Genomic DNA, 26905 nt, shown 5'->3' on the forward strand with positions numbered 1-26905 from the left:
TCCAGCTTCCCCACCTCCACCCCAAGTAGACTATGAGCTCCCTGAGGTTATGGACTGTTTCACTTATGTCTTTGTGTCCTCAGTGCCTACTATGGTGACTCATGGTTTTTAAAATACCTGTAGAATTAAATTAAAATTAAATTAAGTGAAAGGCATCTAGGTGGCACAGTGGATAGAGCACCAACCCTGGAGTCAGGAGGACCTGAGTTCAAAACCTGCCTCAGACATTTACTAGCTGTGTGACCCAGGACAGGTCATTTAACCCTGATTGCCTCCCCTGGCAAAATTAAATTCAGTGGTTGTACCTAGTAGAACTACACAAAGGGACCTATGAGGGAAACAGCTTGGATGCCCTGCTGTGTGGTTTTTAAGTTGGGCTTTATAACAAAAAATTGTCTTTTATGAAGATCGAGGGTGACCTGGGTGAAATGTTTCTAGTTTTTGGGTGACGGGAAAATGTGAAGGAGTGTTTTATTATCTTTTTAATTCTCCCTCCACTAGCAGTACAGGCACTTTCCGTAAAGGAAGGGGTTGGGGATCTAACTAGCTCTGAGATTACATAGGAGCACAGGCATAATATCCCCAGAGAACTCTTTGAAAGTAAGAGACTTCCTGATAGACTGAGAAAGCTTGGGAATATAACAGGGGTATGAGTTAAATTCAGATTTTCCAAGTGAGTGAATCCCAGGTCATTGTGTAGATGAAAGAGCCAGGCTCAGTCTAAGCCAGGACTACTCCGTGGAGGTCAGGGTTCTTTGACTCCAAACTGCAAGGGTCCAGGGACGGTCCGGGGACACGTACCCTTTTGAGAAAATAGGGAAGGGCTTTGTAGTTCTGGAGGTAAAAAGGATCGCCTTCTCTCATCCCCAATCTCTCACTAATCTTGGATCTCTCCCCGCCCACCAGCTGCTTGTCTTGCCCTTTACGAACATGCACATGTTTCCCTCATCCTCACAAACCCCTCACTTGATGCCTTGGTCCCCTCCCACTATTGTTCTATAGCTCTCTTCCCTTTCATGATTAAGCTCCTGGAGAAGACTGGCTATGAATGGTGCCTCCACTCTCTATCCTCAAACTCTCTTCTTAACTCTTTTCAGTCTGGCTTCGCTGGTTATTTAACTAAAATGGCTCTCCAAATTTACAGATGGTATCTTAATGACCACATTCCTCTTCTCAATCCTCATCAGTCTTGACTTCTCTTCACCCTTTGGTCAATCGCCCTCTTGAAGGGGAGGGAGGGATGTTTACCCCACGCCTGTGAAGGCTTCCCCTAGGAATGGGCGTATGAGAACAATTTGTTCTAGCAGCCATGAAGGGGAATGAAGCTGTGGAGAGTAGAGCTTGGTCAGACGCCGAAGACGCCAAGAGCATCCACTGCATCTCTGGCCATTTGCCAGTCATCTTGACTTTCATACTGCCACAGGACTTCAATGATTCTGGAAGAGAGAGTGAGGCTGAAGATTCTGTAATTCTGTCTCACTGAAATCCAACTCATAAACAAGTTAAGGCGTCACCCTGTGATATCATTGGTCCTCTTTGAAAACGAAGTACTAACAACTGTCTTTCCTCTAGGTTTTCATGACAGTACGCTATCCTGGTTCTCCTCCTACCTATCTGACCTTTTTTTTTTCTTAGTCTCCTTTGTTGGAACTACATCCAGGCTGCTTGCACTGGGTGTCCCCCAAGGCTTTCTTCTGGACCCTCTTCTCTTTCTATATGATTTCACTCCATATTCTCGTCGGTCCCATAGATTCACTCATCATCTCCTTGCTGTGATTCTTAAGCCTACTTATCCAGTCCCAAAGTCTTTGGTGGCCTCCAATTTCAAATCCCCAACTACCCATTAACCATCTCAAACTGGACATCCTTCAGACATCTGAAATGAAACATGTCCAAAAGGAACATTATCTCCCTCCTTCCAGTGAGGTGCCCGCCCTTCCCAAGCCCTTCCATTTTCTTATTTTATTTTTTTAGTGAGACAATCGGGGTTCAGTGACTTGCCCAACGTCACACAGCTAGTACGTGTCAAGTGTTTGGTCTGAGGCTGGATTTGAACTCAGGTCCTCCTGACTTCAGGGCTGGTGCTCTATCCACTGCGCCACCTAGCTGCCTCCCATTTTCTTATTTAAGGAAGGGATATTATCATCAAGAGCACAAACATCCTCCCAGGCTCCCAAGCTCACAACCTGATGTCATTCTTGACTCATCACTCTTTTTCACCCCCCCACCACATCCAATAAGTTGTGGTCAGTCAGCAAACATTTATTAAGCACCTACTTTGTGCTAGGTACTGTGCTAAAGTACAGAAAAGCAGAAAAATAGTTTCTGCTCTCAAGATACTCACAGACTAACAGATATTTTTGTTTCGTTATTTTTAAATATGTTTTTAAGTTAGTGCAGGGAGCTGAAAAATGCATTCTTTCCTACCTATGAAGCAACCAGAGAAATTATTTCCCCAGGTACTAAAGGGGGGGGGGAGAGGAATTGACCTCTCCCAATCAGGCCATTGCAGCTGTTCAAGTGTTTTGAAAAACCTTTATGGGGCCAAAACACCAATCCTGATATGATCTTAGCGGGCGTCCTCTCTGGACTGTTTGTACAAGAGATTTCACTGGATTCCACAGTGTTCCTAAACACACATGACGGTACACTTTTAATTCTCTATTTTTGGTGAACTCCTTCCATCCCACAGGGCCCTTTTCACTTCAACCAAAGAACAGGATGAGCTAAAGTACAACCATCATGTGTGGGGCAGGCCTGGCTAGCTCTGGAGGCCTGAGAAAGAGGGAAAACATGTTATAAATGGGGAAAATTAGAGAGAATCAACAGAGGGAAAGCACTAGCATGAAGGGAAAGCAGGAAAAGCTTCCTGGAGAAGGCGGAGTTTTAATCGGAACTTGAAGAAAGTCAGGGAAGCCAGGAAGCAGAGATGAGGAGGGAGAGCATGCCAGGCATAGAGGACTGCCAGAGTAAATGTCTTGAGTCAAGAGAGAGTGTCGTATGTGAGGAGCCCCAAGAAGGCCAGTGTCACTGGATCAACCAATCAATCAATCAATAAACATTTATGGAGTGCCGTTAATATCCCAGTCACTATACTGAGCACTGAGGCTACCAAGAGAGGCAGAAGGCAGTCTCTGCCCTCAGGGAGCTTATAGTCTAATGGCGGAAACAACATGCATACAAATATATACAAATAAGCTCTATACAGGATAAATAGGAAATAATGGACAGAGGGAAGGCACTGAGATTAAGAGGGGTTGGGGAAGGCTTCCTGTAGGAGGTGGGATTTTAGCTGGGATTTACAGGAAGCCATTCCCGGATCACAGAGTGCCTAGAGGGCAGAAAGACTGAGTATGGGGTGCGGGGGGCTTTAACCCAAACAGAAAATTTTACCTTTGATCCTGGAGGCTACGGGGAACTATTGAAGCTTATTGAATAGGGAGATGATGTACACTAGGGCTTTAGAAAGATTAATTTGACCCCTGAATGGAGGATGGACTGGAGTCTGGAGAGGCTGAGGCAAGTGGCCCCACCAGCAGGTTATTTCAATAGTCCAGGAGTGAGGGGACCACCTCTCTGGTGGCAGTGTCAGAAGAGAGAAGGGCGTGTATTCAAGAGGTGGTATGAAGGTGGAGATGCAACACTTGGCAACTTGAGGGGGAAAGAGCCTGGGCTGGGGCAAAGCAACTGGTAAAATTGGTGCCGGAAAAACTGGTGCTCAGGAGGTCAGAAAGCTCTCCCAGGCAAACCCAGGAAAGGCGAGTGTCAATGGCCTTCATAACCTTTCTCATCTATACCCCTGCTCCCCTCTGACACTGCTCCCACCTTGGTGCAGGCCCTCATCACCTCCCACCTGGACTATTGCAATGACTGCTGGGGGTCTCCCTGCCTCAAGGCTCTCCCCACTCCAGCCCATCCTCCATTCAGCCACTGAAGGGATTTTCCTAAATTGCAGATATGCATCTATTAATCCTCTCATTCCCAATAAACTCTAGTGGTTCTTTATTGCCTCCAGGATCAAATATAAAACCCTTTTTGGTATTTAAAGCCCTTCATAACCTGATCCCTACCTAGCTATCCAATCTTCTTATACTTTACTCCCCTCCCCCTCATACTCTGCAATCCAATGCTCTTTGTTGTTTATCACACACGACATCTCTAGTCTCCAGGCCTTTGCACTGGCAGTCCCCCAGGCCTGGAATGCTTTCCCTCCTTATCTGTTTCCTGGTTTCCTTGGCTTCCTTCAGGTACTGGCTAAAATCCTACCTTCTGCAGGAAACCTTTCCTGATCCCCCTTAATGCTACTGCCTTCCCTCTGTTGATTATTTCAAATTTATCTTCTATATAGCTTGTTTGTACACAATTGTTTGCATGTTGTTTGCCCCGTTAGAAAGTACGCTCCTTGAGGGCAGAGATTGTGTTTGCCTTTCTTTGCAAACCCAGCACTTAGCACAGTGTCTGGCACATAGTAGGAGCTTAATAAATACTTGTTGGCTTGGTTCCAATACCAACACTATCACATACTACTTACGTGACCCTGGACAAGTCACCTAAACTCTCTGTGGATTCTAAAATCCCTTCTGTTTCTAAATCTGTGTACTCCTATAGACTCGCCCACTTTTCTCCATGTTGTCCACCAGAATAAGACTTTGGTAAATGCTTTGCTTAAATCCAAGTATACCTTAGTTATAGCATTTCCCTGACACACCAATCAGATGATGAGGTTAAAAAAAACAAAACAAAACCAAAAAACAGATTCTATTAGTCAGCCATAAGGAACCCATGTCTGCTTTTGAAAAGTTAGAATAAAAGGAGGTCTGAGCTATGGCACAGATGGGAAACATGAAGCAGGATTCTTGGCTCCTTAGATTTCTCAGAGAGGACACCTGGACTGAGGGAAGTGCCCAAAAGGTCAACTCTCTCCCCATTTGTCCCTATTCCAACGCTTGTCCCCAAGCAGACACCCAAATGTTTACAGTTAATAGAATTTCACCACGACTACAAAAATGCCACAAAGAGAAAGACATAAAAGTAGCGAACCCAACCTCCACCTAGGTGTCAGGAATCATTCCTGGCTGGGGGCTTGGAGCAGTTGTGAATGAATTCATAACTTTTTTTTGTCTAAAATAAACTCCCTAAAGCCAAAGAGGAGGAAATTATGTAGACCTTAGTGACTATTATATTACTCCTTGGCTTAAAATGAGCTAATTATTATAACAAGATGTTAGTCTCTTATTTATCCTTCTTTTTCCAAGTCCTTATGATAATGCCAGTTTGATAATATTAAAGAATTTTGGCAGGAATTCAAATCAAATTCATCCTTCCTATAGAACTAATGCATGGGTTTTTAATAGAAGGTCTATGAACTTTAAAAAAAAAATTTGTAACTGTATTTCACTATTATTGGTTTCCATGTTATATTTTTATTTTATGCATTTAAAAACATTATTTGAGAAGAGTTAAGAGACTGACTACCACAGGAACCTAAGGTATACACATACACAAAAGGTTAAGAATCCCTGGTTTGGAAGGAAAAGAATCTAACTTCTTATACTTTCTGAAAACTGATACAACATTTGCCCACCTCCAGCCCTGGGACTCCCCTTCTGCCCTCCAACATTTTCCAAAGAGCGTTGACAGCTGTGTTACATTGGAAAGTACCCTGGCCCTGGAGACAGGACACCTGTGTTCAAAACTCTACATTCTGACCCTTCCTAGCCGTGTGACCCTGGGATCGAAGGATTCTTTGATTCCCAGTTTCCTCATCTATGACATAAGGAATTAAGGGAAATGATAGAAATTGCAGAAAGGCAGATTTCTGCTCAATAGGCTGAAACATTGACCAATCAACAAAGAAGGATGGACTGTTTCGGGAGGAAGTGACTGCCCCGTCACTGGGGGGTTTCAAACAGAGGCTAGATATCTACTTGTTGAGAGTGTTGCTAAGAGAATTCCTGCCCGTTTATGAGTGGGACTAGGAAGTCTCTGAGGTTTCCTCCTGTTCGGAGAGTCTGTGGTCCTCTCCCGGAGCCAGCCCCAGGCCCACTCCCGCTTCCCTCTGTTTCCCGGACGACTTTGGGATTCGCGCCATCACCACCTGCCATTTCTGGCTCTCCAACACTCCACTCCTGTGGACTGAGGCTGGGATCAACAAGTAGCTGGTGTCCCAGGCCAGGAAGCTTTCCGGATGCAACTTTGAGGCTGCGCCTTCTCTCTGGGGCCTATGAAATGATGCCTTTTGGGGGAATCCAAGTTCTCATTGACCTCAAATTTCAGGTGTTAGGGTACCCTGGGGAGCTCAGGAAAGCAAAACATAAGAAACAAATACAGCCCTGGCCTCAAGCCTTACGCTTCTGGGAAAGGGGGATTGGAAAAGTCAGAAGAGGATAAAAATGGATTCATCCAGGGCCAGCCATGATCTGGACCTTTGTAGGCAAGGAATGATGGGAGAAAAACAAAGGTCTGGGGAAAGACCCCAAGTCAGAAGTGAGGAGATCTGGGTTCTAATTCTGGTTCTACTGTGTGACCCTGGGAAAATGACTTATGCTCTCTGTTCTTCACAGTCTCTATGCTGATAACTCTCAGATCTCTGTCTCCATCCCTGACCTCCATTCGGAAGTCCAGGCTCTGTGCCTCCAAGACATCTCCATTTTGATGTCTCACCAGATCCTCAAAAAGTGACTTTTTAAAAATTCCTAAATCTTCTCCTCTTTCTGCTTTTCACTTTTTGTTTCCATGATTCCATCATTTATCTTTCATCTTGGCTCTGTGATCCTGGGATTACCAGCAATGCTTCTGAATTCAATCTGTTGAGAGGTCCTGTGGATTCTAGTCACTCAACAGGCATTTTTTGAATGCTTGCTAAGGGCCAGAATACTGAGGATACCAAGAAAGTAAAAAAAATATATATATATATGATTCTTACCCTCAAGGAGCTTATAGTCTGATGGGGAAGGTAACATGGAAATAACCAGATAGATACAAGGCTTGATGGAAGGTCATCTCAGAGGGAAGACATTAGCAGATGGGGGCGGGGCAGGAAAGGCTTCCTACAGAAGGTGAGATTTAAGCAAAGACTTGAAGGAATCCAGGAGACAGAAGTGAGGAGAGAGAGCATTCCAGGCATGGGGCACAGCCATTACAAAGGCCTGGAGTCTGGAGATGTTTATCTTGTGTGAGGAAGAGCAAAAAGGCCAGTGTCGCTGGAGGGGAGGGAGCAAAGTATAAGCAGACAGGCAAAGTATGAAAGTCATAGAGAGCCACCAGAATTAATTGATTAGGGTCAGATAGGAGCAGTAGGAAGCTCACTTTGGCATCTAAGTGGAAGAGGCACAGGAGTGAGGATAGGCTTGACAACAAGGAGGCCAATTAGGAGGTTATTGCAGCAGTCTATATGTGAGGTGATGAGGTCTATCACCAGGATGGGGACTGTATGGGTGGAGAGAAGAGGACATATGCGGGCAATATTGTGGAGGTAGAAATGACTCCCGATTCACTAAGACTGTTCACTCCTCTCCCTTGGATGCTCATTTCCCCAAGTCACTGAAACAACAATCCAGGATGATCCCGTTCTGCTTTCTCCTGCCCTCATTATCATCACTGGCCAAGTTGAAGCCAAGTTCCAGGCTCCCCTGTCATCTTGCTCACTGGTTGACTGTGCTTGCATGTTTAGGTGCCTCAGCTGGGGTCCCTCTCCTGCTGCTGGTGTCCCCTCTAGAGATCCTTGTTGTCATTTATATTTCTTGGGATAAAATGCTTTTAAGGGTAAGGAAGGGAGTTTGACACCTATTCCTTAATAAAATAACAGATATGATTAGATTGTCCTAGAGACAAGCTGGATCTACCGTGGTTATTTTGTAAATTATAGAAATGTGGCCAGCCCAACATCACTCCCTACCCTGACCCCACTTCTTTTTGGCCCCTGGCTTCTCCTGAAAAGCAACCATCTGGCTGTCATAACACAAAGCAGTGGTAAGATCCCTAGAAATATTACATCAGGGCAAGGCCCCTAAGTGCCTGGGCAACACCAGCATTTAGAAGGCACAAAAATTCAGAACAATGGCTTTTGAAGATTGTGCAATCTAAAATGTGTTACATTTGTGTGTTTTTTAAAAACATGTTTCTGTTGCCTTTTGTTTTTACATCCAAGTCACCAGGCCCCCCCCACCCCCATATTCTGCACCCCCCCCACATTGATTCCTCACTTGTAACAAAAACATCTAAGGAAAATCAAAAGATTTTGTGACCTCATCCAACTGCGTATGCCTCATTCCACAATTGTAGTCCTCCACTTCTCTACCAAGAGGAGAGAGATGTATTTCACCATTAATTCTCCTCAATCCAGCCCTGCCCTGATCCCCAACTCCCCTGACTTTGGCTTATGGTTGTATGGTTGTACTGCTGACCCAAAATGCCAGTTATAACTGTGCCCCTCAGGGCAAATGATTTGCCCAGTCATAGATTCCAATAACAAATGGGCCAGGTCTAGGCCAGGGTTTTAGACTTTCAGCCCAGTTCTTTTCCTCCAATGAAGCATGTTATATGCCAGGGCAGCTTGTGGTGTAATGGATAGAGCACTAGGCTTGGAGTCAGGAAGATTTGAGTTCAAATCCAGCCTCGGATACTTACTAGCTGTGTGACCCAGGACAAGTTACTTAACTTCTGTTTGCCTCAGTTTCTTCATCTACAAAATGGAGATGATAATAGCACCTACCTCCAAGAGTTGTTGTGAGGATCGAATGAGGTGATTGTGAAGTGCTTAACCCAGTACCTAGAACATGTTACCATTGAGTTGTGTCTAACTCTTACTGACTCCATGGACCACATCAAGACAATACTGTTCATGGAGTCTTCTTTGCAAGGATACTGAAGTGATTTGCCATTTCCTTCTCTAGCTCATTTTACAGATGAGGAAACTGAGGCAAACAGGATTAAGTGACTTGCCCAGGGTCACATAGCTTGTAAGTATCTGAGTCTGAATTTGAACTCAGGTCTTTCTGACTCCAGACTCTATCTGCTGAGCCACCCAGCTGCCTAATAGTAGGGGTTATATAAATGTTAGTTATTATTATTATTACTTTAAGAGTGCTAGGCTGTCAAGCACTCCTCCAGGCCTGGCACCAATCCGTCTGCTACACAGATCACTCCCTCATTTATCATTCCACAAACAGTTCCTGCTGAGTGCCAAGCCCTGTGCTCCAGGAAGGGGGAGGTATGGCACGTCTCTCCCTCTCTCTGGGGCTCGGTTTCCCCATCTGTAAAATGAGGAGACTGGATCAGGGGAGGTGCCAGTTACCAAAGTCTACACACCTGTGCCCAGCTCTGTGATTTCTTGGTCCAGGAGGGAGGAGCCCACCAGAGCTGTCTTGTCCTCAGAGATGGAAACAGCTGGGCTCTGACACTTCAGAAAAGACAAAAACAAACAGAAAACAAGCCCCTGGGCCAAGCAAGACTGAGCCTGGAAAGAATGTCGAGAATGAAGTTCAGCTGAGTTGTTTAGAGCTTGGCATCAGTGAGGTCACAGTCTTGGGATGGATTCCCTTGTGGCCCAGGGAGCCTGGCTGTGTTCCTCAGCCATAACTGCGAGATGCTGGAGGAACCAGTAAGAGCATGCTGTAGTGGTCCAGGACAGAGGTGGAGGGGCAGGTAGGTGGCGCCATAGTGCACAGAGTGCCAAACCTAGAGTTAGAAGGACCTGAGTTCAAATCTGCCCTTGCTAGCTGGGTGATCCTGGGCAAGTCACTTCACCCTGATTGCCTCAGTTTCCTCATCAGTAAAATGAGCTGGAGAAGGAAATGGCAAACCACTCTAGGATCTCTGCCAAGAAAACCTCAAATGGAAACACAAAGAATTGGATACAACTGAACAACAATCCTTATATAAGGATCCCTATGGGCCGTGTATTGACTTGGCTTCAAAATGCACTATTATTCATCTTTTATTATATTTTTGCTTATTTTGTTAACTCTTACCCAAATATTTCTGAGGGGTTGACATCTCTGCTGTGCCCCTCTCCCCTAATCACAAACATCTTCATGAAGAGGAGGGAGCTTTGGCTTCAGAGTCAAAGGACCTGCCGTGGAATCCTCATCGTGACAACCATGTGAGACCTTGGCCAAGTCACAGCCTCAGACTTCTTCTTCTTTGGATGAGAAGAGGACCTCCAGAGTGTCCCTTCTGGCTCGGGGTCTGTGATCCCAGGTGCTGGAGGAGCAGAGATCAGGAAGCGCCCTTTACCTCCTTTCTCTTCTCAGCTCCCAAGATCCACGTTTCTTTTCACCATCCATTTCCCAGGGGAATGGAACTTCCAGGTGAAGGGATTTTTCCTTTGGGGAGAGCTGACAGATATGAAGAAGGCCCTCTCCCTGATTCCGGCTACATAAAATAAAAAAAAAATGAAATCCCAAGAGGTGAAGGCTAAGAGTGGATTGGAAAGAAGAGAAGAGGAACTGATTTAAGAGAGAAAAATCAGCGAAAATATTAAACTAAGCTTCCCGCTTTAATTCAGTTCATCTACTATGGGTCTGATAGTGGGAATTATAAAAACCAAGCATAATAGTCTTTGCCCTCAAGGAGCTTCCACTCTATTTCACTGGAAGAAGGCAGAGACCTATAAATGATTTCCATGTCACAGGATGCAGACACAGAAGGAAACATGGGCTTCATCTAATCCAACCTCTTTACTTCATAGATAAGGACATGGACAAAGAGATTTGCTCACAGCCCCAGCTAGGCTTCAGCTGGACCATTCACACCCAGCTAGGTCTCCTGATAAAAAGACGCTTGGGGAAATGAGCAGGTTCAGTGTGCTCAAGAGGCTGGGATGGCTTCTGAGACACCAGCCTCCTTCCATGGGGATGGGGTGTGGGCAGCTGGACCCCAACCCCCATTCACTGCCTTCCCCAAGAAGGTTCCAGAAGCTGATGTCAGTTGGCCGGGCAGCTGACCATTGGCAACTGGCAACCGTGGGGCATGGAGGGGATCGTGAGGGCTGAGCCCCCAAGGTCGATCATGGGGGCTCCCTGGCCCCCCAGTCTGAAGTACAGTAGGCCTGTGAGGGATTCTGGTGAACGTGGGTCTTCATGGTGACGTTTTTTTCCTAGGAGAACGAATTTCAAGGGGTCACGAACATCTCTGTGGGCCAATGTCACAGGTCTGTGAGTAAGCTGGTGGTTCCTATTTTCTCTTTTCTTCTTAATTCATGCTTAATTTCAAGCTCTCTTGACTCTTCTTTGGCCAAATGTGCTGTCTGTTCTTTGCAGGGGATAGATTTATTTTCCTTTTAGATAGAAAATCTTATACAAACTAGATCTTTAGTGTTGCCAGTTCTGGAGACGTTCACAGTCTCAGGACTGGTCTTGGTGTAGGTCACCAATGGCACCTACCTGTAGGGGATGGAGACCTATCCCTAACGTGGAGAGGGGCTGCAATATGTGTCAGTGAAGGGAAGATAAACACCCCCAAAACCCCAGCTCTCAGTGTAAGGCAAAGGAAAGAACACAGGCTCAGGTGTCTGCAGATCTGAATTCAGATTCTTCCTAGCCTTGCAACTGTGGGCAAGTCTCCTCACCTATGTTTGCCTGGGTTTCCTCATCCATAAAATGGGGATAATACCACCTACTTCCCAGAGCTCCCACGAGAATAAAATGAGATATGTTTAAAGCAATTTGCAAACCTTAAAGGACTATACAAATGCTAGCTATTATTATTGTTATGATTAAAACGGCCAGGGCCCCTGAGGTCTGTTCCAACTATACATCTATGATCCAATGTCTGAAGCCACTTAACTCAGTTTTCTAACCTGTAAAAAGGGAGTGTTAGACTAGATGACCTCTGGGGTCCCATTCACCTCCAGAGCCAGTACCCCTGAAGCGTATGTAACTCTATGCTTGGTCCTGCATGGATGTATAAGTCACGGATGAAGGAAAGCAACCATAGAATCAGGAGTTGCCCTGAGAGAGATGAGGAAGGAGAAGGAAAGCTTGACCCTGGGCCCCTGGGCTGTGGGAGGGGATCAGGGCATCAGGATCAGGGCCTCTTCACCCTCTGTGCTTGATGTCGGGAAAGGCCTCTTAACAATGCCAGCTGCCTGGCTAAGTAATGAGTTTCCCGTCAGGCAGAGAGTGATTTGCCAATAATTGGGGATGTCAGGAGAGGAGATTCTCAGTCAGGTTGCAGGATTACAGATCTGAGCTGAAAGTGACCTCAGAGTCCAATCCCTTCATTTTATAGATGAGGAGAGGAATTGATTAACCCAAGGTCACACAGATGATAATTGTCAGAGGTGGGATTTAAACCCAAGTCTTCTGACTCAAGAAACTCTACATTACTCCCAGATGGTCTCTGAGGGGCCTTCCAGTGACTTTGAAAACTTAGTTCCTGCCCTCAGGGCACTTACAGTTTAATTGGGAAAGACAGCTTGCAACTGGGAAAATAATAATGATAATAATAAGTAACAATAATAATAGCTAGCATTTAGATAGCATTTTAAAGTTTGCACTTACTTGATCTCCACAACAACCCTGGGAGGGAGGTGCTATTATTATCCCCATTTGACAGATAAGGAAACTGAGGCAGGCTGGATTTGAACTCAGGACTTCCTGGCTCCAGGTCCAGTGCTTTATCCACTGGGCCATCTAACAGCATAAAACTGTATTTAGGGGTTAAACTAATAAGAATCCAATCTTTGCTTTACAAATGAGAAAACTGGAGAGAGAAAGACACAGAGAGACAGAGACAGAAACAGACACAGAGAGAGAGACACACACACACACAGAGACACACAGAGAGAGACAGAAAGAAGGAAAGAGAGAGAGAGAAGGAAAAAGAGAAAGAGAGAGGGAGAGAAAGAGAGAGACACAGAGACACAGAGAAAGAGACACACAGAGAGAGACACCGAGAGACACAGAGAGACACACACATAGACAGACAGAGAGATAGAGACAGAGAGAGAGAGAGAGCTGAGCTTCGAAGGATAAATTGACTACAGCCCAGCTCCTTATCCCTAGAATCTAACCTGTAAAAATGAGGTGTTAAATGGCCTCTGAGGTCGCCATTCATCTCCAAAGCCAGGATCTTTGAAGTGCACGTAACACTATGCTTGGTCCTCCATGGATGTGTAAATCACAAACAAGGGAATGGGATACACACACACACACACACACACACACACACACACACACACGGAGAAAGAGAGAGAGAGAAAGAGAGAGAGAGAGAGAGAAAGCCTAATGAGAAAGAATCTACCTGGAAATGAGACCCAAACAATGGAGATGTGTTTTGCCATGTGCTGGGCACCAGGGCCATGAGGACAACAATGAACCAGCCCCTGTCCTCCAGGGGCTTCCATGTTGGGGGGGTAGGAGACGGGGCTGGGAGAGAGTGCCCCATGCGCTACCTAAACAAAAGCTGTGCCCAATGCACGTGGGGTGGAGCGACACAGGGGCATTGGGGAGGACCTAGCCGCTGCTCTGTCTCCTTGTTCCTCGCCAGGGCACTGAGCCAGGTGGGTGCTGGAGCGCAAGCAGGACAGATCTGCTGAGGAGTTGTGAGAAAGCCTCATAAATGAAGCCACCTTGAAAGAAATCGGCCAAACAGAGCCAAATGGAGGCGAAGCCAACCCTTTTTAAGTGAAGACGAGTGTCCCAAGGGGGACCACAGCAGCGCCCTGCAGCTTCCTGATCGCCCACTGGTCCTCTTGTGGGGTGGGCAGCTTCCTTCTTGGAGTAGAAGATGCTTTGATGCTTTCTGGAGGCCAAAAATCACCCACAGGTGCCTCTCCATGAGGCCAGGCACCCTTGTCCCACTGAACCCATGGGGAAACAGGTCTGGGGAGCAGCATTAAGCAAGCATCTCCCACCCCATCTTTACCACAATACGGTTCTTGGGGGTGGGAACCAGGCTTCACAATCAGATGTAACTAGGGGCGCCCACTTCAAAGGCTAAATTATTAAGGGGGTTAGGGAGGGGCCACCAAGCTTCTGAAGCCCATGGCCCTGTGCCTGGCACTATCCCCTGGGCAGGTGGCTGCCAAGAGAGCCTTAAGGAAGCTTATAACCTGCTATAGAGGCACTTCGAGGAGTTTAGTTCCCTCCAGGGACCTTTGGGCCTTCTGAACTTGTCCAATAAAGCACACAGACTACCTACATCACAGCATCGTAGACACCATGCACTATCAGGAAAGCCTGCCCAGGTAAGGATGTGTTCAGGTAAGGGTGTGGCCAGGTAAAAGCCAGGTAAACGCCTGCCCAGCTAAGCTCTTGGCCAGGTAACCTCCTGCTCAGACAAGCTTCTAATCAGGTAAGTTCTTGCCCTGGTGATCAGTCTGTCTAGATAAGTACCTGCCTAGGCAAGCTCCTGCCTGGGTAATCACCTTCTCAGCTAACATCCTCACCAGGTAAGTTCCTTTTCAGAGTCTTGTCCAGGTAAATTTCTGCTAAGGTAAATGTCCATCCAGGTAAAAACCTTCACAGATAATGCTGACCCGGTAAGCTCTTGCCCAACTGAATACCTACGTAGGTAAGCTCCTGCCCATGTAAATGCCTGCCCAGCTAAACTCTTGGCCAGGTAAGGGCCTGCCGAAGTAAGTGTTTGCCCAGGTAAGAGCCTGCCCATAAAAATAACTGATTAAGTAAAAGTCTGAGCAGGTAAGCCCCCAGCAGGGTCAGCTCCTGCCTAGGTATGCTCTTATCTAGGTATTCATCTGCCCAGGTAAGTGTTGGTGACAACGAGGCAGTCCAGGCAGGTCCAGAAGCATCCAGTATAATCCCTGGGTGCTTCTAGGGTCATTTTCCCGGTTTCCAAAGTTCTTTCTCAAACATAATATCATTTGTTCTTCATTGTAAACTGGTGACGTAGGACCTTGTAACGAGTATTGGCATCTTCCTTTCACAAATGGGAAAATGAAGGCCCCCTTTCAAACAAGTGTTCCTTATAGGCTATAACCTCATGAGGTTATTACCATAGTCAAGGGGAGTTGAGATGATGGCCTAAACTTGAGTGGAGGCAGAAGGAGGGAAGAGTAGGGGGCAGATGTAAGAGGCAGGGGCAGAATCAACAGAGCTTAGCAACCAGCTGATTTAGAAAAGGGAAAGGGAAGGGTCCATGGTGACTCCAGTGTTTCAAGACTGAATGACGGGGAAGATAACGGTGCCACTAACAGATAAACCAATGAAAATGGTGAAGTAGGAGCCCTCCCAACTAGCCTCCTTGTCTGTCATCTCTCAAGTTCAGTCAAGTTGACAAAAATTAGGTGCCTACCATATGCCAGGCATTGTGCTAAGTTAAGCATGGGGATAAAATCCATCTGTCACAGGGGAAGGTGTAGGGAGGAAGATGTCTAATTCTATTTTGGACATGGCGCACTGGAGAGGCCAATGGGATATTGAGGTGGCCACCTTCAGCAGGCAGTGGCCACGTAGGGGCCTGGGACTTGGGAAAGACACAGGAGCTGGGTATGCAGATGTAGAAACCTCAGTATAAGTGGATAAATAAAGCTACGGGAGTTAATTAGACCATCCCTTGGTGGCCTTAAAAAAATCTGTCTTGTTCTAGGGTCTTGTTATGCATTCACTTTAGAAACCGCAAAGAAAATCAACAACCATGTACTGAGTACCTAGAGGCAACAAGATGGGGTAGTGGATAGAGTGCTAGACTGAAAATCAAGACAGATCTGAGTTCAAATCCTATTTCAAACATACTAGCTTTGTGAACCTGGGCAAGTCACTTAACCTCTGATTGCCTTAGTTTCTTCAGGTGTAAACAAGGGATGATAATAGCACCTACCTCCCAAGGTTTCATGAGGATAAAATGAAATAACATCTGTAAACATTTTGCAAACCTTAAAGCACTATGAACATGTTAGCTATTACTATGTGCTGGGCACATCTAAGCTCTTGAGGATGTAAGCTCCCACAAGTCCTAACATTCTAATGGGGAAGACAGCATGTGTACATGCAGACCTGAATCTACCTTTTCTTTTCCCTTTCAGGCTGCCTATTCCAGATCTGACAGACTCTGTGAGAAGATACCTAAATGCCCAAAAGCCTATTTTAGATGATGATCAATTCAGGTACAGGCCGGGTAAAGAGGAAGCCCCCTGACCCAAGTCAATTGGGGAGTCCATGTTTAGATGTCCTCTTCTCTGAGACTCATGGGAACTCTGTGGTGGGGTGGGGCATGCGGGACAGGGGAAGGGGAGAGAATTGTCTTCCATTAAGCCTCTGGCTCTTCAGCCTCACCCTCCAAGATGATGTCAAGTCATCAGTGATGACATCTTTGGGTTTAGCCATTCAACTAGGTCCAAATCCATCTAGTTCTTGTGTCTCCATGTTGGCAATTACAATGGCGTGAAAGATGTGTTCAAATCTTGTCTTTCAACTCTCTATTAGTCATTTTTGTTCTGTCCTTCCCAGTCTAAAGGTAGTTCTTCTTGGCATAGAAACAAGGAAACAAAATATTGAGTATGTTGAGGATGACTGACTTCATTTTTGTCATCGTCCTATCTCAGGGGATCTTAGATACCTCGACTTTGAGTGTCTTCTTCAACATAAGAGGAAAAACCCCAAACATATAAGCAAACCAAACACACAAACACTTTTTGTTGTCCCTCACATTCTTTGCCAGCCTTGGGCCATCTTGAACTGAAGAGCTCTTACCACTCTGAGAGTTCCAGGCCATGCCTCTGTGTTCATCCTTCTAAGAGCTAATGCTCTCCTATTCTCTCTGCGTGCAGTTAAAAATCCTAAGTCAATGTGCTCATTCTGTGTCGACCTTGGTCTCCCTGAACAACTTTCCCCCGTTCTCTTCATTCATATGGATCGTTTTTGGTTTTCAGAATTTCGATCTTGAGAACTTCTCATCCCCTCTTAAGCTGACCCTTCCTAAGGGATTTCAGTCCATCGGGTCCTGCTCATGTTCCTCCCCAAGCCCAGGGGGTGCAGATTACATGCCAGTCTAGGCTCAACTTGTCTCTTCTCCATTGTCACAAAGGCTAAGATGAACTGGTCATTTGCCCCTAAGCTTCCTATCATGTTGGCTTCTTGGTGAAAATCAGGTCCAGAAGAATGAGATGCCCATAGTTTCCTCCTCCTCCTCCAGAAGGATGAAATTATTGGTAAGTCACGCCATGAAGTGATCAGCTGCTTGGCTTTGGGGAGAGAGAGAACTGGGTGACTGAAGCCCACTTCCATTTCCCAAACTCTCTTCATCTACGTCTGCCTTCTGTGAAGGGGGTAGCTAGGCCATTCCCACAGCATCCCTTCTGGTTTTCCTCTGTTGACCTTCCCCCTAGGGCTCTCCTGTCTGCCTCCTTCTCTGGTTCTTCTATCTTCTCACGCATCTCACTCTAATTTGCAGTGCTTGCCCCACCTCCAATACCTGTCCTCTCCCTTCTGGCCCTTTGGAAGAAGGTGGGCCCTTCCAGAGCCTTCCATTCCACAGTGGCTCCAGGATGCTTCCTTGCATTAGGATGTGCCTTGCTTCTTACCCACATTGTGTAGAAGACATTAGAAGGCATGGGTTTTACTACAGGCTGCTTCATCAGCTTTGATCTCTTGCTGGTTCCTGGACATTTCGCCCACTGTCCTACATTAGAGCTGTTCTCTATAGGAGCCAGCTTGGCAGGGGTACATAAGCCATTTTAGCCCTCTTCCTTCCTTGGTCAGTTTAAAGAACTTAGATTAGATGGATAAGACTACAGGTAAACACCCACATATACATACACGCACATGCAAATACACATACACGTGTGTAGGTATGTACACATATGTATGTGTATACAAAAATGCGTGTGTACATATATTAAGGATACTGCACACTCATGTGTATATACATGTGCATATATGTATGCATGTATATGTCAGGGCAGCTAGGTGGCACCGTGGATAGAATGCTAGACCTGGAGTCAGGAAGACTCACCTTCCTGAGTTCAAATCCGGCCTCAAACACTTACTAGCTGTGTGACTCTGGGCAAGTCACTTAACCCTGTTTGCCTTGTTTTTTCATTTGTAAAATGAGCTGGAGAAGGAAATGGCAAATCACTCCAGTGTCTTTGCCAAGAAAACTCCACATGGGGTCACAAAGAGTTGGACACAACTGAAATGATTGAACAGCAACAGGTATATGTGTGTTTTGTTGTAGCTGTCCAGTCACTTCAGTAATATATTCTATATACATATAATATTTATATAGTTTATGTAATATATTAAAAACTAGACCTTGTTAGAAATATTCCTTCCATTGCCAAGAGCTTATATTCCAATATTTTAAGCAATGATACAGAAATTCAAATCATATTCTCAGATAGAATCTTATTAACCAGCTTTTTGCTTCCCCCAAATGTCCTCTCATCTCAAGCCTTTATATTCAATTGGCCTTGATGAAAACACTACCTGTAGCCCTAAATTTTTCAGTTGCTTACCTAGAGTTTCATCTCAATTCTTAGCAATGCTCTAGATTCCTTGTGGCAGAGTTTTATTTTTAGATTTCATTTAATTTTTTTCATTTGACAAAAATCTGTTTTCTGTCCCTATCACCTTACCCTCATTTAAAAAAAAATTAAACAAAACCCTGGTAAGAAATTTACATAATAAAGCAAAACAAATTTCCGCATTGGTCATGTCCCATTCTGTAGCAAGCCCACCCCATTCCCTGGTAGGAGGTGGGTGGATGCCTCACTGTCAGTCCTCTGACATGATGGGTGGTCATTGTGTTAATCAATATTCTTAAGTCTTTCGAAATTGTATTGTTGCTGTTGTATAAATTGTCCTCCTGGTTCTGCTCACTTCATGCTGCATTAGTTTATACAACTTCCCCACTTTTTTTTTTTTAAAAAACCCATCCCTTTTGTCATTTCAAATAGCAAAATAGTGTTCCATCCTATCTATATACCACAATTTGTTCATCCATTTCCCAGTTGATAGACACCCCTCCTGTTTCTGCTTCTTTGCTACTACAAAAAAATATGTTAATTTTTTGTGCTTGATCTCTTTGGGAGTAGCGACCTACTAGTGGCATTGCCGGGTCAAAGGGTATGCATAGTTTGGTAATTTTCTAAGCATATTCCAAATTGCTTTCTAGAATGGCTGGGCCAGTTTACAGCTCCACAACAGTGCATTAACGTGCCTGTTTTCCCACAGCCCCTCCAACATTTACAATTTTCCTTTTTTGTCAGCTTTGCCAATCTGATGGGTATGAATGAAATCTCAGAATTGTTTTATTTTGCATTTCTCTATTTATTATTAATTTGGAGCCTTTTTTCATATGACTATTGATAGCGTGGATTTCTTCCTTGGAAAACTCCAATAGCATTAATTGTTCCCATGTGAGTCACCCAAAGTGGGTAGTATAGGTACTAGGTTAGATAAAGGCATGGGAGATTCACCAGCACATCCCAGAGACACACCCCTAAAAGGACAGTAGATCTTTCTATGGCTCACCTTGGCTTGCCAAAAGCCACCTGAGTGCCCCTCATCAGGGATCTCCCTGTCACTACTTATCCCTTCTCCTGCAATGCTCTTTTGATGATCTCTCTCTCTCTCCTCTCTCTGTCTCTCTATATCTCTGTCTGTCTCTATCTCTCTATCTTTCTGTCTTTCTCTGTCTCTCTCCCTCCTCTCTTCTTCTTCTTCTTCTTCTTCTTCTTCTTCCTCTGTGTCTGTCTGTCTCTCTGTCTTTTTCTGTTTCTCTATATCTCTCTCTGCCTCTGTCTGTCTCTGTCTCTCTGTGTCTCTCTGTCTCTGTCTGCCTCTGTCTTTCTGTATCTCTCTCTGTCCTCTCTGTCTCTGTCTCTCTTTCTCTCTGTGTGTCTCTATCTCTCTCTGTCTCTCCTGTGAATAATGTACATCATAAAGTATGAGCAGCTGCTTCCTCCTCTGAGGGTCCAACAGCCCTCTCTGTAGGAAGAGCCTTGTATCTAGTCCATAGGTCCTTCTTCCAGCCCCATTAAAGAGATAAGAAAACAGAGGCTCAGAGGAGTTGCCATTTGCCCAAGGTCACAGAGCTCTGGAGACTAGAAGCCAGGAGTCCCCTGTTCTGGTCTGTTGCCCCTTTCCTCCTCCCTCTTTCCTGCAGAGGGGCATCTTCCCCTCAGTTCCCCACTTCATTTTTTGCTGTGTAGAAGCCACTTCTGTTGGGACCTTCCCTGCCATGATTATAACTCTCTGTTCTCTCTTCTTAGGAAAACAGAACTCTTGAGTCATTCTTTTAAATATGGCATTGGAAAAGATCTGCATGAAGAGCTGGTGGCCCTGGATGAGCTCCATCAGGACACCAGCTACATTTCAGGTAGGAAGACAGACAGAGGGGAGTGTCTAAGGCCCAGAGGCCACCCAGCCTAATTACAGAGAAGGAAACTGAGACCTGGGGTGGGGGGTAGTTGAGCAGGTCAACTAAGAGGTTGCTGACCTAGTGATTCCCTCTCCTGGAAATTCTCTTGTTGCCATCAAGGCGAGACTCAAGGCCTCAGATTTATTTTCTGTAAACAATAGGATTGAATAGTTGATCTCTAAAGCTCATTCTGACTCTTAAGATCCTGACTCAAGATGGCGCAACCTAGAGATGCAGGAGCTCCCTCTCTCTACCACTGATATAGTTCTGTGCACTTACGTTTGGTTTTCCCTGTTACAGAGATGATCAACATCCCTGGGAAATATCAATGTCAACCCAGGGACAAAGGGAATTGTCAGGACCCTCTCTGAATTTGCACGCAGATGTAGAATGAGTTGGCCTCACTAGGGTTAGGTAGGGCTGCCATTCTGGGATTCCTAAGTCACATTAGCTGGGAGACTGACAGGGTGGGAGTTCTCCTCACCCTATCACTATCTATGACTGACTGTCACACTACCCTGAGCTAGGGCCTTGTCCATCAGGTCAACCCAAGGCTCCATGGCCACTCATGCCTCTAGCTCCTAGTAGGCCCCAGAGATTGTTCCCTTTCCCTATATCCTAGGACAGCAGAGAGTTGGGCTAATGGTAATATGCCATCACCACTTGGCTTAGAAAGTTCATTCTCTCTGCTTGGTTGGCACATACTAGTGTTGAGCAGATGTCTGTACCCCACATTTCAACACCATGGCCCTCATTCATTGATTTAATAACCATTCATTGAGTACTATGTGCCAGGAATTATGCTAATTAAGCACTGGGGATACAAAAAGAATCAAAAGACAGTCCCTGCCTTCAAGGAGCTTACAATTCAGTGGGGGAGACAATATGGAAGCAAATATATAGAAAACAAGCTAGACACAGGCTAAATAGGAAATACTTAAAACTCACGTCCCCATCAGCCCTGGGCCCAGAGAACGTATAATACAGCACACCTCCTGTGAATCACTGGAAATTATAAGGAGCAGAATACTGCATCTGTTGTCAGATATGTTGTGCTTAACTGTCTTTCTTGCCCCTGGACCAGCCCATGGTTGGCATCAACCCAAGGACTAGCAAAGGACCTGAGTTCTCCTTGCAGACTCTATGATGGACACTAGTATTTGGGATAGTTATGTTTTCCCATCACTTCTTTAAGAATGATATAGGCATGGCTAGGTGGTGCAGTGGATAGAGCACCAGCCCTGGAGTCAGGAGGACTTGAGTTCAAATCCAGTCTCAGACACATAACACTTACTAACTGTATGACCCTGGGCAAGTCACTTAACCCTATTGCCTAGCCAAAAAAAAAAAATGATATAAATTGGAATATTTATCAACCTTTTTACAGTAAAAGCTCTATGAAGACAGGGACCTTTCTAATCTAACCTTGGCCTCTCTCCTGATCCATAACAGTGGTCCCTTAAAAAAATGTGTTTTGAATTGAACCAGATGGAATTGTTGGAATTGACCCCTTATCAATGATCCTTTTCTTTTTCTTTTTCTTCTTTTCAGCAATGTGGATCGATGCATTTTTAGCTCTTTGGGATTCTATAGCTTCCCATGGCAATGCAGCTCTTGCCTTCCAAGCAGATCCAAACCCTGAACAGAATGACCAGCTCACCCGAGCGACCAACCTGACCATATCTTCAATTCGGTTCCTGAAGACCTTCAGGGCTGGATACCTTGAACCAGAGGTCATGCACCTGTACCCAGAGAAGACCGACAATGAACAATGTAAGAAACTCATTCAGTTCATATCTCCAGATCTTGTGTGTACGACTGCCTCCATGGTCAGCGCCTATCATCTGGATATGTCTCAATTCTACAGGCTTTTCAACACAACCCGCATTCCCCTAAATAAGGATGACTTGGTCACTGAGGAAAGCAGGATGCACATTTTGGTGCTACAAAATGGAAATTTTTATGTCTTTAATGTCCTGGATGATAATGGAAATATTGTGAAGGCCTCAGAAATCCATGCCCACCTGAAGTACATTCTCTCAGATGAAAGTCCCACTCCTGACTTCCCCGTGGCATACCTGACCAGTGAAAATAGAAACACCTGGGCCAAGCTTCACAATGAGCTGTTGAATAATGGCAGTGAAGAAGCCGTAAGGCTTGTGGAAACAGCCATCTTCAGCCTGTGTCTAGATGACTTTTCTGTTACAGATATTGACCAATTAGTTCAGACCCTCCACCATGGGGAGGGGATGAACCACTGGTTTGACAAGTCTTTCAACTTGATCATCACCAAGGATGGGTCTGCGGGCATCAATCTTGAGACCTCTTGGGGGGATGGTGCGGCTGTGATCTGTTTCATGAATGAGATCTTTAAAGACAGCACCCAGGAGCCCATGGTCACACCCTACTCTCACCTCGCCAGTGTGGACTCCTCTTACGTGGTGAGGAAGTTAAACTTCTACCTGAATGACACCTTAAGAGAGGGCATTTCTGAAGCCAAGGAAAACTTTGAAGCTAAGAAGAAATCCTTGACTTTTCAGTGTTTCCGCTTTGAGAAAGGAGGGAAGGCCTTCCTCAAGAGGCAGAAGGTGAGCCCGGATGCCATGATCCAGCTCCCTCTTCAGATGACTTTCCTTTCCCTGTACCGGCAGACAGTACCAAAGTATGAAGCCTGCAGCACCAGGACCTTCAAGCACGGCTGCAGGGAGATCATTCGGCCTGCCTCCGTTTATGCCAAGAGATGCTCTGAGGCCTTCATAAGGGAGGCTTTCCAATACAAAGTGAGGGACCTTCGGAATATGCTGTCTGAGTGCTCAGGATACCACGTCCGACTAATCCGAGAGGCAACGATGGGTAAGTAGGAATGCTGGTGTTGAGCTCCTTACTAAGGACTCTTTCCAGAGGAATGACAATGCCATTTTTACCTATTGAAGTAGCAATACAATTTTTTGTAGACGAGAGAAGTTTTAACCCTTCACTAGGACCCCTTCCAATGTCTCATTGTGGCACGGAGATGACTCTGCCTTCCTGAAGGCTGAGCGAGTGTCCCAAGAATGCCATGGACCTGTCAAGCTAGAAAGACCTGGGGATGATCTGAGTGTTTCTCACCAACTCATAGACCACAGTCTGACCTCAGGCATTGTTGAGGAAACTGAGGGCCAGCAAGTTATGTGGCTTCCCCAAAGTTACCCATAGATCCCAAATCTGGAGCTGGCTGTGCTTCCAGCTTGCTATATATGACCTTCAGCTCATCACCACTTCTCTTGGCCTCAGTCTCCCATGCTCTCTAAGGTCCCCAGTGTTCCTCACATTGTAGAACTGGTGTGTATGGGGCTGGGGGTGTGTGTGAGACTCAATGGTCTTTGAGGTTTCTTGGTCAGCCAACTAACATTTATAAGGAGCCTACTATGAGTCAGGTTCTAGGTAATAGGGTTTCTTCTAACTCTGACATTCTCTCTCCTGAGGCTCCTCCCAGCTCTGACAGTTCCTGTCCTGTAGATTGTTTTAAAATGTTTTTAAATTCACCCTTCTAGCTTTGAAATTCCATGATCCTGAAAACAGGTCTCTCAGGTGGTCCTTTTTTAGCAGAGTTGTCATCAGCTACCCAGGAGCCACAGCCTCCCATGATGGCATCTCTCTCTTTCCCTGCCTCGGGGTCCATCGTCAGCAGTAACAACCTTGCATCTCTTCCCTAGGTCAGGGGTTCGACAGGCACTTGTTTGCCCTGAGGTTCCTGGCAGCAGCAAAGAGAGGCCCCGTGATTCCCGACTTCTTCCAGGATCCCGCGTATATTTATCTCAATGAAAACGTCCTTTGGACCAACACGCTCAGCAGCCCCTTGGTGGCCAACATTGCTTTCGCACCGATGGTGCCCGATGGCATTGCAGTGGGCTATTTGGTTCACCAAGACTACCTGAAGTTCACGGTCTCCTCCCACTGTGGCAGAAATGTCGGCGAATTCAATCAGGGAGTCACAAAGTGCTTGGAAAATATTTTCGGTATTCTAGAAGGCAGACCTATTCATAGCTAAGGAAGACCCATAAAACAAGTGGGAAAGGATAAGTCAGATGACTCAACAGCCAGACTTGGAACCAGAATTAATTAAAAGCTGACTGTTTGCTTTGGTCTAGGCCTTCCACTTTGTCCCAGAGAATCTGAAAATGGAGGGAGAAAAAGGGGGAATCTCTCTCTAGAGTTAAGTGACCAATCTTGTGCCCGCTCTCCATTCATTTACATGTTGGTGCTCAGCTGGGCCATCCTCCAATAATAAGAGAAGTACCTTGCTGTCCCTCCATGCTTCCATTCATAAGTGCTCCCTTGTTACCCTTCTGAAAGTCTCTAGAGATGGCTCTAATGCCAGCATAAGGGACAGCCATGTGGTTATAACTCTTAATAGCATGAAGAAGCCCTGGAGTCTTTCCTGGGTATCAGAAATGATTTTTGTGAGTAGTTACAAGAGTAAACAAGTTCACCATGTTTGGATGTAGTTGTACTATATAAGAGGAGGAGCGGAAGGATAACATAGGACAGCCCTTTTTTCCAGGGTAACTGATCAAGAGTGAGTTGCGCTCTTTGAATGACATTGTTTGGGCCTTATCCAGCGGATATGGCTACGGCGCTAGAGTCTGTCCAGGACACATCAATAACATCCCTCTTCTCTCTTAACTCTTCCACTTACAAGTCTCTTCACTATACGTTCTTGAAGAAAAAAAGTTGGGTCATGTTAATAGACCTTGGCCACACCTTTCCAATGTAGCTTATCGGTCCAGAAGAATTTAGAATGACTTTCCAAGGCGCTTTCACAAGGGGAGCCCCCTCTGAATGGAAGCTTGAACTGATTTTTCCCCCAAGAGACACAGCAACAGAATATTCTGGTCTAGTTAAGCATCCGAGACATAAGGAATGACTTGTGAGCACTGATTTTACAAGTCTTTCATTGTGGTTGTGTTTTAAAAGTTTCTGCATCACTGAGATGTAAAGACAAACAAAAAACTCCTAACCTACTATTTGCTGCATGTGAATTGTGTTTCCTTTGAGGGTAGAGACTTGTGTGTTCTGGACACTTGATAGGTACCTAGTAAAGATGGTGGTGTTGTGGTGGTGGTGGTTGTTATTAATTGAATTGATTGCCTCCTCTTTGCATTTTAGAAAAAGGTGAGTCTAAACTGGATTCACTTAAGAGTTGAAATGTCTGTTAATGATGTTTCCCCCCCATGTTTTGTTGAATTTGAATAAGAATTCTACTTTGAGTCAAACATGAAGTCTCCTGTCTTTTCTTTGAGGACTTTTACTTTGATTGATGTTGAATATTTAATATTAACGTGGGAACACATGGAGGGGTTGCAATCATCTGCAGATCATAGGTGCCTAGCATTCCTGGAGTCCAGTCACACCTTTCCTGGCTCAAGTAACATATTCCTTAGGCAACCCATCCCAAAGAAATGGCTTCCCAGAACTCTATCCCTAGGGATAAATAAAAAGAATAGATAAATCCCACAAATGTAGAATAATAATCATTGTCCCCCAAGTCACACTCATCAAGTTAAGGTAGTATTTTAGGTGAAGACCAGGTGATGCTTTAGGTGCCAGATCAGGTGGAACTGATCTTCAGCGCTTTTCCTTAATCTCCATAGGCCCACCTTTCTACCTCTGTCTCTCCTGTGTGCTCCTGCTCTCTTCTCCATTCAAGATTTACCATCTCCATCAAAATCTAAAAGATTTTAGATAAACATTGAGTTCCTGATCAATTCATTCATACCACTCCTTTGTAGCTAACAAACAGGGGAAAGGGCCTACAGTTTGGTCCTAGCAGGTGAGAACGGAATCAGGGTGGGTCTTCTTTGCTCTGCATCATGGAAAAGGGAGTTTTTCAATTAGGTCTGAGCTGTAAAGCTGGTGTGCCATTGTCTGACCGGCCAAGTTTTGGGGGAGATCACAGTGCTGCATGTGGGAGAATAAAGGCACAAATAGCCAGTGAAAAGCTTGTAGAGGCTCCACTCTGGCATCTATACTATGGAGAAAACTGTCCTCGGAACTTGAGGCACAAGCCTGCTGGAACATTTTTATTCATTTAAATTATTCTAAGTATTTTTTTCTGCTAAAAATCCAGGCCTTTGGAAATTTCTCTAACACAAGTCAATCTGGAGTTTACAATTTATAACATTTCTAGACAATAAACAAAATTTCACAAGATGCATCTCTTGGTTACAAAGCCCAGGTGAAAGCTTAGTTAACTTTCCCTTCATCAAACAATAACCTTTTAACTTTGGGCACAGCCTAGAGAAGCATTTGTCTAAAACCTTTCACTCCATTTCTTCAATACTCCAAGTAACCTCAAGAGATACTTCTATTAAACTGAAAAAATAAAAGATTTCTTCCTTCTCTTAGTCTGATAATTACATTAATCCAATCAAGGCATGGGGAAAGAGGTCCTGCTCTTAGATACATGCCTGCTTTAAAAAAAAATCTAGAAAACATAAAAATAAACAGATCTTTCTTTAATATGGTAAGTAGTATCTAAAACCAAGAACTAGTAATATATGTAATGGGCATAAACTAGAGGACTTTCCAGTAAGATCAG

The 26905-nt window shown here is 45.1% G+C and overlaps 1 protein-coding gene across 1 annotated transcript; it reads left to right on the forward strand.

Annotated features, from left to right (window-relative positions):
• The first annotated feature begins 13387 nt into the window (after nucleotides 1-13387).
• LOC114024816 (carnitine O-palmitoyltransferase 2, mitochondrial-like) lies at nucleotides 13388-24909 on the forward strand. The gene is made up of 6 exons (XM_027837971.1): nucleotides 13388-13504; nucleotides 14130-14191; nucleotides 15989-16069; nucleotides 20177-20283; nucleotides 21877-23178; nucleotides 24021-24909. Exons 1-6 carry the CDS (start codon nucleotides 13388-13390, stop codon nucleotides 24353-24355), a joined length of 2004 nt encoding a protein of 667 aa, XP_027693772.1. The 3' UTR covers nucleotides 24356-24909.
• Nucleotides 24910-26905: the final 1996 nt, after the last annotated feature.

Source organism: Vombatus ursinus, unplaced genomic scaffold (genome assembly GCF_900497805.2).
Source record: "Vombatus ursinus unplaced genomic scaffold, bare-nosed wombat genome assembly UNPS02014825.1, whole genome shotgun sequence".
Lineage (NCBI taxonomy): Eukaryota > Metazoa > Chordata > Mammalia > Diprotodontia > Vombatidae > Vombatus > Vombatus ursinus.